At 38.2% G+C, this 13367-nt stretch overlaps 1 protein-coding gene across 2 annotated transcripts in view; it reads left to right on the top strand.

The window, feature by feature from the left end:
- Positions 1–13367, top strand: part of acsf2 (acyl-CoA synthetase family member 2) — a 72973-nt gene that overhangs the window by 7141 nt on the left and 52465 nt on the right. For both annotated transcript variants that reach the window (XM_066704866.1, XM_066704865.1), the window contains exon 3: positions 6465–6593. In XM_066704866.1, the coding sequence (XP_066560963.1) occupies positions 6465–6593 (129 nt within the window). The remainder of the gene's footprint in view (positions 1–6464; positions 6594–13367) is intronic.

Raw genomic sequence — 13367 nt, 5'->3', positions numbered from 1 at the left:
TTAATGCAAAATTCGGATAATTAATAAAGTTATGGTCCCGTTCACAATTTCACAATGCAATTTCCACGTGTAAAATGCATACTGTTAAATTTCAGACTTCAATCATACTTTGTACAAGAACAAACAATAGCAAATTTACCAGCTACACACACTTTTATTATAATCGACCGAGTAGTTTGAACTGTTTACATTATAACTCATTACTTAGCCTAGACTTTTATAATATATATAAAGATGTGAGCTAGTGAAATGTAACAGTACATTTAAGGCTATAGATCGATATGACATTCAAACAATATAGAGACAATACTGTGTCCTGCAGCGGTGCAGCTGTCTTGGTGCCCGTGTTTACTCTGTGTTTATTCCGTGTCTCTCAGACACGCAGTCTCTGGGGGCGGGGCTTGAGTTGCGTCACACGCTGATGCTTTTCACCCGGCCCAGGGCCCGGAGCATTCACATTTACATTTAGGTCGGCATTAGGCCGGGTCGAAAAGCAGGACTAGTTTTGACTTGGCCCAGGGCCGGCCTAAATCTATGACCCCGTTCACATATTAACAAAGCCTTGTCAAATGATCTCAAAGCAAACACTAACACAATTATATATATTTTTTTCCTCAGTCTTGGCCAGAGTGCAGAGATGTGTAACAGTAAAGTAATGGTTCAATTGATTTAAAAGTTTGTGTTATTTCTAAAATCACAATGCAAACTTACCTAGAACTTTATTGCTAGTTTATTGTGGGGAACATCCCTGGTCAGGACAGAAGGCCGCATTTATGACAGACTAAAACGAATGACAAAACAGAGTGCCCATTGACTATAATGGGGAGTGCAGTGCCCATAGACTACAATGGGGAAAGCAGAAGGGCGGTCTATATCTCCAAATCCCACACAGGAAATCTAAAATCCTCAATATGCTTTCTTTAATATAACCTCAAATAAAACAAAAGTGGAATGACTTGGAATGACTGCTGCTATCTAAGGAATGACAGGCCTTGAATATCGAAAACGCACTGAAAACCTCACAAATAGGTTTGACTGCCTATACATATACACCGATCAGCCATAACATTATGACCACCGCTTAATATTGTGTAGGTCCCCCTTTTTCCAACAAAACAGCCCTGACCTGTCGAGGCATGGACTCCACTAGACCTCTGAAGGTGTGCTGTGGTATCTGGCACCAAGACGTTAGCAGCAGATCCTTTAAGTCCTGTAAGTTGCGAGGTGGGGCCTCCATGGATCGGACATGTTTGTCCAGCACATCCCACAGGTGCTCGTTTGGATTGAGATCTGGGGAATTTGGAGGCCAAGTCAACATCCTGAACTCGTGATTCATGAGACCAGGCCACCTTCCTCCATTGCTCCGTGGTCCAGTTCTGATGCTCACGTGCCCATTGTAGGTGCTTACGGCAGTGGACAGGGGTCAGCATGGGCACCCTGACTGGTCTGCGGCTACGCAGCCTCATACGCAACAAACTGCAATGCACTGTGTGTTTTGACACCTTTCTATCAGAACCAGGTTTAACTTTTTCAGCAATATGAGCTACAGTAGCTCGTCTGTTGGATCGGACCACACAGGCCAGCCTTCGCTCCCCACATGCATCAGTGAGCCTTGGCCGACAATGACCCTGTCGCCGATTCACTGCTTTTCCTTCCTTGGACCACTTTTGATAGGTACTGACCACTGCAGACCGGGAACACCCCACAAGAGCTGCAGTTTTGGAGATGCTCTGACCCAGTCGTCTAGCCATCACAATTTGGCCCTTGTCAAAGTCGCTCAGATCCTTACGCTTGCCCATTTTTCCTGCTTCTAACACATCACCTTTGAGGACAAAATGTTCACTTGCTGCCAAATATATCCCACCCACTGACAGGTGCCATGATAACGAGATTATCAGTGTTATTCACTTGACCTGTCAGTGGTCATAATGTTATGGCTGATTGGTGTATATAATCTGTCATTTACATTTTTGTACACTGCAAGTTCAACCTTATCTGAAAAAATAAACTGTGTAAATGGGCAACTGTATGTAAAATGAGATCTTGAAACAATTGTAAATCATGCTTAATACAATGTCTGCATAGAAATATTCATAATAAAGAATATTAATAAGCAATTAACTGCAATAAAGACATCAGCATTATGATAATTAACTGATGTACTCTTTTTGTTTGCTTTATGAAGAGTCGCAGAAATCCAGAATAAGATGTGCCTCCAATCGAAAGGTTTTTATTACAAGCAGCTGCAAGGAAGAGGTTCAAGAGGCGATCTCAAGAACAGTCTTGGAGAACTTACAAACTACAGGCACTTTTATGCAGACCAGACAGGAGAGAAAGATAACAGGACCCACATGTCTGTCCTGTGATGAGTGGAAGTTTGGTTTCTGCCTGACAACTGCTCAGGAAGAGCCATATTTAGTCAAACTGGGGAGAATTAAGGCATATGTAATGTTTAATATAAAGGGGGTTTGTATGATGTATCAAGCCCAAATTGTTGGTGAAAACTGGTTCTTATCAGACCCTTTTCTTCTAGGTATCAGGGTTGAACTATTGCACAGTACCATAGCACAGTGAGAGTGACACGCAGGGAAAGAAAAAAAGTTCTTCAATTTACATACTTCAGAAAATTATATTGTTAATCCATTAATTGACATTCAATAAGTAATTTCTATTTTATTATATTTAATATTAAAGCAATAGGTGTTATGAATTCAAATATGATGTATTGTGCATTTTTCTGCAGTAGATATGGTTTGTTTAGTTTTGAAAGTAAATGAACAAATCAAATGAGAAAGGGTTCTTTGTTGTTAGTGCAGGAAGTGGTAACATGGAGATGCCTTTCAACAAACCATACAACGTCCAAAGATTTTCATTTGTGAGACCTGCTTGTAAATCAATGTGTGTGTGTGTGTGTGTGTGGAAACAATCCTATTATGTTTTTAGTGTGTTTTCAGTATTCCTGGCCTGTCATTCCATGGAATCAGCTGTCATTCCACTTTTATGTTTTATAAGAACATAAGAAAGTTTACAAACCGAGAGGAGGCCATTCGTTTGGTGTCCATTAATATCTAAGTGATCCAAGGATCCTATCCAGTCTATTTTTAAATGTTCCCAAAATTTCAGCTTCTACCACATCGCTGCGGAGTTTGTTCCAGATTGCGACGACTCTCTGTGTGAAGAAGTGTCTCCTGTTTTCCGTCTTGAATGCCATGAAGCCCAATTTCCATTTGTGTCCCGGGTGCGTGTGTCCCTGCTGATCTGGAAAAGCTCCTCTGGTTTGATGTGGTCGATGCCTTTCATGATTTTGAAGACTTGAATCAAGTCCCCACATAGTCTCCTCTGTTCCAGGGTGAGAAGGTTCAGTTCCCTCAGTCTCTCAGTAGGACTTTCCCTTCAGACCTGGAATAAGTCTGGTTGCTCTCCTCTGAACTGCCTCTAGAGCAGCGATATCTTTCTTGAAGTGTGGAGCCCAGAACTGTCCACAGTATCCAGATGAGCTCTAACTAGCGCATTGTATAGTCTTAACATTACTGCCCTTGTTTTAATTCTACACTTTTGACAATATATGAGGTTACTTTAAAGAAAGCGTCTTCAGGTTTTTGAATCCCAATCTAGGATTTGGAGATACAGGCAGTCAAACCTATTTGTGCTGTTTTCAGTGCATTTTCGATTAATCCAGGTCTGTCATTCCATGTCATTCCACTTTTATGTTTTATATGAGGTTACTTTAACGAAAGCATATTTAGGATTTTAGGATTATAATTAGTTTTAGATTAAACTGTGTATATATACTGTTTGAAAAGGATAGCAAGAACCCGAATTATTTGTGGAATTGGCTTAATTGTCACGTTTTGCCACAAAGCATTTCAAATGTTTGCTCTCTAGTAGGGGTGTAAGAATTCCACACATTTTTGATTGTAGTTATTTTTCTTCACACACTTGTCTCCAAATTAATAACCTTTTTTGATAAAAATTGAACAATTATTTTAACACTGCCAGCCAGGAAATTAACAATAACAGTATTAACAGTAAATTAACAGTAAGGGCTTATGAAACACACTTTAATGGACTTTAAGTAGTTCTAGATTTGCATGAACAGTTTTTCTGAGTTTTCCTTAATAATGCCTCTGCTGAGTGATTTGAATATATGATCTTACATGTCTTACTGTTGTGTTTTGGTCTGGGGATACATAATTCTCCAAGTGGCTGCTGCACATTATAATTGAATATAAAGCTAGGGTGTGTAATCCAGGGAGGCTAGCAGTTAGCAAGCTAGGTTTGAAAGCATAGAGCCTGCCCTCGCTTCAGAGGCGTCTCCAGAGCCACGCCTCCTTTATCACACATGAACACACACACAGAGAAGAGTTTGAGTTCGCTCTGCGCAGCGTCAAGGAACCCGCGCTGATGACATGTGATTGTCTGCGCAAACAAGTTGCGCGGCGGTATGCAAATATAGATTGACAGACAGTAAGGACATCCTATCATTACATTTGAACCGAATGCAATGATTGGTCGATCATTTTTTAGTCCTGTCCCTTCCACAGCCGATATGTATATATATTTTTTACATTTAGACCACTTAAATTATTGATTGCTATCAGGATGTGAAGAGACTTTCAACCAGTATAACAAAAAATGATTCTGGAAAAGATTGTAAACCCTAGCTTTAAATGCATTATTTAGTTATGCATAATGCATAATCTATAATACATCTCCTTTTTAAATAACCAAGTGTATTGGATAATACACATTTTAGAAATACTCTCTCAAGCTCCCCGCATTTGTACCTCACCAGGGAGAGAGAAAACGAAGCACTGACAAAGTGTGATTGTAGTTCTGCTCTTCTGCAAAACATTTCTGCAAGATCAGGAACGAGTTCTGAAATCACAGAGGGTTACAGGATGAGGACAGCGAAGGAACAAGCAACACTGGATACAGGATAAGAGCAAAGGATAATTTGGGGAATTAACAGTTGCAGATCAAAACACAGATGGACCAAGGTCGGGCCATCGTCGTTTTGAACATCGCGCCAACGTATAAGATAATTAGCATCAAACAGGTGACTGATCAAAGCATTGATCCAGAGACCTGTGTTCACAACTAATAAAATTAAATATTGACAATAATATATGAATATATGACTTGTGGAAAACCACGTTTCAGGAATCAACACGATTATAACTCTTTCACAATGACTAATTTTTATTACAAAGCCCAGATTGTCGGCTATATTGTATTCAGTATATCCTACCATATAAACTGCAGGTTCTGCAGTTGGAGAATAAAGTGTTTATAACTTATTACATTTGAGGAGTTCACATCTGAAACACTATAGGTATTTAATTGAAATATTTAGTGACAGAATAACGGATAAGTGGAGAAATGCACACATGCAGAGATATGTACTGTCTGCTGTCATTTTGTTTTTTTCTGATACTTGAATTAATATTGGTTTGGCGAAGCTAAATAAATAAATAAATCACGACCCCGTCTTTAAATACGATGGTCGAAATGAAACGCTCGTTTCGATCGATCTTTGATTTCGATTAAAAAATGTTCACCCCTACTGACTAATACTCGAGGCTAGATAGCTAATTAACTCACCTCACTGCTGGTGGACTGAGGACTGACTTCAAATTTCGAATTGACTGACCAACCGTAACATCACAACACACAGTGTGATTGGCCTGCTGAGTGCTGTGGGCGGGATGCTTGACATTGAATGTATTGCGCCTTCATTTATTGGTGTATTTGTCTGTCATTCACGTTTTTTTTCCATGAGAGACTACAACATTTTTACTCTGTAACGAATGCCTTTTTAAAAGTAGTACAATACTGAACTCAAAACATACTTAAGTAAAAGTAAAATTACCAAATTTGAAAAATACTCAAAAAAGTACAAGTACACGAAAAAGCTACTCAATTACAGGAACGAGAGTAGTTGTAATTCGTTACTTTCCACCCCTGCTCTGTGCAAATACACAATCCCATATTCAAAATCTCCACTGCCAATTAATCTCCTCTATTGTTGGAAAGCAGAAAATAACTCTCCTCACTGTTTTTCTCATAGCCGTTGATACAATACTTCTTTAGGGACCGCGTTAGGTCCCCTTAAACTCTTAGTGGGGAAGCCACAATAATATGTTGTAAATCAGTTTCAAATAAGGCAATGTAATATCTAAATGTGCATAAAAGATTAACGCAAAAGTTCTAAAGCAAATGTCAAACAGGGATAAGTACAAAAGTTTAAAGAAAGTGAACATGAAGTGGAGTAATCTTTTAGCCAGTGCTAAATAGTCCGGCAGTACTAACTACACTGTAACTGTCAGAGGTTGAAAACTTTTCACAGTAAGGAATACTTCAGTCCCTGAATACATTTTCACATCTCATGGCACACTGGTACTGGATTGTATGTGCTAAACTTAACATATTGAAGCAATGACCACTTCATTGTTGTGTGACAGGTGGACCAGGTGGCAGCTGGGTTTCTGGCTCTGGGGCTGAAGAGAGGGGAGCGGATGGGCATCTGGGGCCCCAACATTTATGAATGGATCCTCTTCCAGTTTGCCACGGCACAAGCTGGGATCATTCTGGTAAGAAGAATGCAACTTCAATTTACTGTAAGGAGTAAACATTAAGAGGAAGAAGGCATGAAATCAAATAGTGGAACACAATTAGTAGATTTTAAGTGTACCAACAGCAAAGTAAACGATACGAGTAATTTATTTGAACAAAGTTTTTACTGTATTTATCTAATGACTCTGAGCTAGGAAGTGTAATCTGTTGCATATTGTTCAAGAGAATAACAGATTATTGTAGAGTATCAGACTATTATACAGTGAAACAAAAAGAGAGGACGACACACATGAATGTGAGCATGGAGAATTAAAAGTAACAAAAGTGATTGTTAACGGATATGTATTTTGTTGATTATGTCAAGTAGTTGTGTTGGTGAAGAAAAATATTAGTTGCAAAACAGACACGAGTCACATTTATCATGCTTTCTAAATTAATCTAAAATTAACTTCATGCATCACTGTTAGGCCGGTTTACACTGCGTCGCCTGACCAAAAACTCGGCAACCGCAAGCTGTTTGGTGGTTTGTCAACCGATCAACTCACCAGTGTAGTCCGTTGCCGAACTATAAATGTGCAGCGATGCTACTCTAGACCCAAAACTGATTAGAGTAGACATGGAGGACAAAGACTTTTTACCTTGGCAGCTTTGCTCTTGAGCTGGAGACAATGCCTCAAAACATCTGTGCATGAAATCCACCTTAAAAATTAGAGCAATTAGGAGAATACCACAGAAATGAAACCGTGAGCTCCACACTAAAAAGTGTCCTGAAAAAAAAAGAGCTGATCAGAGGAAAGACAGACAAGCTGTCACCTGCAATACTTTTTGCAATAAACTGGTGTATAAATCGGAATGCACATAAGTTAGCAGACTTATACAATTATAAAACCTAAATCACCAGTTCTAAAAATAGCATAAAAGTGAAATATTAACAAAATATGCAAACGAAAGCACTGATCAAAGCATTGATCCCGAGACCTGGGTTTGCAACATGATCAAGATTGAATTCCAAAAGAAAGTTAGAAACTTCTGAGATGATCAGGTCAGACAGATGAGAGCTATATCAAAAGCAAATCTGCTAGTAGAATAATATTATTATTACTATTATATGCATATATGCAGCGTACATTTTGTTCTCAAATTTGCATAGCAGTTCATGCTAATCAAAATGGTTTTGCTTAGCAACACGAGTTGCTTGATTTAGCAATTTAAATTGGTCTACCATTGATCAAAAGTGGTGTGTTTTTTATGTTTTGTTCTCATGATATGTGCATTCTTACCTACATTACTTTGCATGCATTTTAGACTGTGAAATGTATTTTACAGCTATTTGCATTCATTTTTATGCTTGATTTTACTGTTGTCATATTTTTACTTTGTAACTAACTACAAGGGCTAGAGGCAAGTTTCTTATATGGAAACACTCAGCACAAAATGGAGATTCAGAAAATATCAAATAATTGTGTTTGTCTCACCAACATTAATACAGAAATGAAAAAAGTGAAGAACAAAAACACTTATCAGAACAAAATAAAATTATGGTCAGTATAACACCTTTTTATTGCTCCAAGCAGACTTTTCACTGAACATTGAAACTTCAAAGTCTTATGAACTTGCGTAAAAAATAAAACTCAAATCTGACCTCCAGAACAGAAATTACAGCCATTTATATTAGACTACCAACAAACAGAATAACTATATACAAGTAAAGAATAATACTAAACAGGGAAATAGAATTCCAAACATCTGGCTTTTGAATATTGTCACTTTAGGCATTACATAGACACAGGCTATTCTTTACAACAGCTCCTGTCTATGTTGATGCAGTAACTCATCCCAGCCACCACGCTGCCATGGCGTTTTATTCTTGCAAACAACACACTCAGTGGCTTTCATAGCGCTGTAAACAGACTCAGCGTCTATGATTTGTTTTTGAAGGGTAAGGTGTTTTATTTTTGTATCAGATTCCATTTTTCTACGTTTTTCTTGCTGTATCGCGTCTTTCTGCTCTGTCTGTGAATCGCGTCTATTCTGTGTGAGCCCCGTCTTCCCAATGTGCGGTCTGTGAGCTCTCGCACTAACACACAGCGCAGCGCAGCCTAGCCTGCTCGGATATTTCAAATATTTATTAATATATAAGCCAAGCAGCTATATGGTGCTTCTTTTATCTGACATATTTATTAATTGTATTCTATTGTGTGAATAATCTGCTCTTTGGGGCTTTTTGAATTACACATCAGAATTCTTCCTTTAAGCAAAGGGGACCCGTGTGGGGTGGTTTCAGTATTTGTTAAATACTCTATTTCCCTTATATACAACAAAATTAAAAAATGAATCAAATATGAAAGCATTCTCATCAACCTGGTATATATGGGGATATGAAGTTATTGTGCTGAGAAGCTTCTCAACAAGCGAAAAGCTTCCATTTTATGGCTGGGTCATGAATACTCTATAAATGAATCGGACAGCAAAGGGGACAGTGATGAGGTCAAAGTTCAGTTGATTTAAACTCCGGACAATGTAACCAGCAGTGACTCATTATCGAGCAGGGCGACTGATGCAAGAACGACAATTGCTGTTCGCTTTGCTCTTCAACGACGGTGGGGCAACACTGGCCTTTACAAAAAATGTCAACCCCGCCTCTCCTGGCTTGACATTCTAAACAATCACTTTAATTTTCTTAGCCTTCACAGTTAGGCCCCAATCTTTTTTGAAAGTGTCTGAACCTTTCCATTTCTAGGTAATGTTGCCACACAGACACGGTTATGGTGGTTTTTGTATCCACACTTCATCTCCTGGTTGTAAGGCTATGGGACAATGTTTTGGTTTAAAATGCCAACTCTTGACATAGTAGTTTGTTACATTTAACTTTCCTTTCATATTTTTCAAAAAACCTGCATTCTGTAGATGTAAAGATTTGCAATTAATAATTTCAGAAGTTTCAAGCCACTTATGAGGTTTACTTGGGTGAGAATACCGACTATGGCAGACGTGTGTTCTGAGTTTTTATGGAATTTAGTCAATCCGCTGCCCTCCACTTCTGTTTGCTATGGAAAGCCCCCCCTTTCATCTGGCAACCCAAACCCCTCTAACTTGTAAAACATTTTAAACTGGCACTTGGAATTATTTTTAATTGGATTTTGATGGCCTAGGCGCCTCCCAGACACCCAACCTATATGTGAGCGCCATCTGTGCCCCATTTCTAGATCTCAGATATTTGTTCTGCCACTCTCATGACTCTGTTGGCAGTGTTTGTATTACAAATTGGAGAAACATTCATGAATTTGCCTCAGCATTTATTATTATCCAACCGTATTATTTAATATCCAGAAACTGGCTTTTTGAATCTACTCGCAGAATCTCCCCAGGCAGGTTTTCCCATTATTCTTCAGTAGAATCATTGGACATCGGAAATGGACATAGTTGTCAATGTCTTTCAATAAATATTAGCCTATATTTGCCTGTAGTCATAGCGATTTGAAGGAATTGGAGAACTTGCAGGATAATGCAGGGGTATAGGGCTACTAGGAATATAACTGTAATGTAGACAATGGGCATGAAACAATAGTATCAGGTTCTTCACGTGTTACATTTAACATTTGATGCACTGAACAACCAAGTAAATTATTTTAAAACCTGCACTGAACAAAAATATAAATGCAACATGCAACAATTTCAAAAATTTTAATGAGTTACAGTTCATATAGGGAAATCGATCAATTTATATAAATTAGGCCCTAATCTATGGATTTCAAGTCTCAGGATTTGAGGGATCATAAAATTGGCATGCTGACTGCATGTCAGGTCAAGACCCTTGTGAGGATGATGAGTATGCAGATGAGCTTCCCTGAGACGGTTTCTGACAGTTTGTGTAGAAATTCTTCGTTGTGCAAACCCAGTGTCATCAGCTGTCCGGGTGGCTGATCTCAGACGATCCCACAGGTGAAGAAGCTGGATGTGGAGGTCCTGAGCTGGTGTATAAGTGGTCTGTGGTTGTGAGGCCTGTTGGACGTACTGCTATATTCTCTGAAACGATGTTGGAGGTGGTTTATGGTAGAGAAATGAACATTTAATTATCTGGCAACAGACATTCCTGCAGTCAGCATGCCAATTGCACAGTCCCTCAGCCACTGTGGCATTGTGTTGTGTGACAAAATGGCACATTTCAGAGTGGCCTTTTATTGTCCCCAGTACAAAGTGCACCTGTGTAATGATCATGCTGTTTAATCTTAATATGCCACACCTGTCAGGTGGATGGATTATACTGGCAAAGGAGAAATGCTCAATAGCCAGGATGTAAACCACTTTTTGCATATCATTTGAGAAATAAGCGGTTTATGTGTGTGGAACATTTTTTTGGAACTTTCATTTTAGCTCATGAAATATGGGACCAACATTTTACATTTTGCATTTATATTTTTGTTCAGTATGAATGAATCCACTGCATCAATGCCTTGATGACCCTCAGAAGGTTCAGAATTTATTTAAATTGGCCTGCCTAGCAAATTAACCCTGGCACCTTCAAACCTTTGAGGACAACCCTGCTAAGTCCATGGGCTAAATGTGAAAATATAAAGTGTACCTTATTGGGCCATGTAGAGTCTCAAGCTCCCATGTTTTACCCATGGGCTGTGCTACTAAGGAATCCAGAAGTGTTGTTAGCGTATTATAATTCAAACACTGGGCAGAATATATTGTTCAAGGAGACCCATTAAAAAAAATCTGCAAATAACATCTAATGTATGTGTTTTTAGGTGACCTTTACAATCTTGCATTTTATAATTTTGTATTTATGCCCAGGCATTATTTGTGAATGGCTGTTAATTGAAATATGAATAGTACGTTTTTTATTTAATAATTTTGGAGCATTTGACTGACTCTTTTTGAAGTATGGAGCAAGGCAAAATGTGAATGATATTCAAGTAAATGCTAATGTGTCTGGTCTTTTAAATTTTAAGTATTTCCCCTTTATATGAACCCCACTTCAGAGGAACATTGAGGGATCATGTTACCAGTAGATTGCTGCACCCTGGGATTGTGAAGGAAGTAATCTGGAGTAAGAAATATTATCTCAACCCCAGTTGGTTTTTACATTCCTGTAAAATGAGGAAGGCTACACTAGAGTTGCAGAACTGAAGCTGAAATCTTGTGGAAAATCTGGTTTGGAGCTGCTGTGGAGGGGATGAAATAAACTCATGTAAAAGTAGTTAAAGCAGGATATGCTTTGGTAACTAGTTTTGTGAACTAAAAGTGAAAGCAATGACTGAGTAAAGTATTGTAAAGTTCTCAGCCAAATTAAATGCAACTTAGACAGTTTCAGTGAATTGGCAATTAAATAAAATAATAAAAAGTTACACATTGATTGACAGTCCTGCCATTTATATCATCCTAGTCCACTCTAAAACTTTGTAAACGAGTAATAAAATGACACTGTTGTAAAACTGAAAACCAGTTTTATTGAGGAGTTCTTTAGAACTAACAGCTTCTGCCTCCTTTTAAGCAGCCATTTGATATATTTTGCAATCTCTCCATTGCCCCAGATGGAAGCATGCCAGAAAAATCATTCTAGGGTACATTAGAATTTCCCCCTTTTCCTTATCTGCTATGATAACAAAGTATGCATTTTATATAAATGTGTGTTTATATTTACAGCACTTTGATCTGACCCTTACATATACATTGCCTGTAGAAAGTCTACACGCCCTTTTACAATTTTCACCTTTTGTTGCCTAATAGGCTGGAATTTAAATGCAGAAAAAAAACAATTACACATCCTACCCACTTCAAAGTGAAAAAATATTCTAGAAATTTCTAGTAAAATAATTGCTCTTTCTGTCCCAGTGTCAGTATGACCAATCCCAGCGCACCCGCATAGAGATTTTTTTTTCTTATTCATGCAGGCAAGCAAAATCACAACATGACCGCACTTTCACTCTTGTATGCATTTCACCCGGTCTCCTCCTTCCCCTCTTACCTTTTGTCCAGTTACCTCATTCAGTTACCACCCCTGTAGTACCCCGCCAGTCTAAATGCTATAAAGTGAATAAAGTGGCCATCTCCACTTTTGCATTGGTTTTCTCTAACGTAAATTGAAACATTTAGCCGCTAGTGACCACTGTTTAGTAAATACTGTACTATAACTTTAAAAGTGGATTACATGGGAATTGGGAAGTTGGAAGGAAGCATATAACTGGGGCTTGCAATCTTTGTGTAATAGCCGGTTTAGAAAAGCTACCAAAATTCATGGATGCATAGTACATGGAAATGTTTAGAGTACAAATCAAGAGGTAGTGTTAAAACTGTATGATGCTCTAATGTATCTACCGTGCTCCTCTAGTGTACTATATATGTACATTTGAGTCTGAGCATATAGGATGCCTTTACTCATTGGGGTTTATAAGTGTAGCTAAACTCAATATTGAAAACCGAACTTTAAGATCGTTTTATTATTAACCTGTGAACAACTACATGGAAAACATACCTATCTTTCTTTAATGAACAAACTATCAAACCATGTTGTAGAAAGTAAGTCATCGAGGATCAAGTTTGTATACAATACTGCATGACTTTATGTAAAGTGACAAATTCTGTAATTTTTTTTAGTGTTTTGAGCATGAATCTGAATACAATACATATTTTGCTGTATTTAACATTAAGAATGCAGTGTAATACAGTTTATGGCCATGAGAATAATGCTAATGATTAAGTGCATGTTTGGAGTACAGTTCATTTAATGTTTTTTTTTAACTGACTACTCTTAGACCCCAGACTGGGGGGCTGACCCAACTTCT

This window comes from Amia ocellicauda, chromosome 5, assembly GCF_036373705.1.
Source record: "Amia ocellicauda isolate fAmiCal2 chromosome 5, fAmiCal2.hap1, whole genome shotgun sequence".
NCBI lineage: Eukaryota > Metazoa > Chordata > Actinopteri > Amiiformes > Amiidae > Amia > Amia ocellicauda.
Note: the sequence above shows the minus strand (reverse complement) of the source record. Positions and strands in the feature narration are given on the sequence as shown.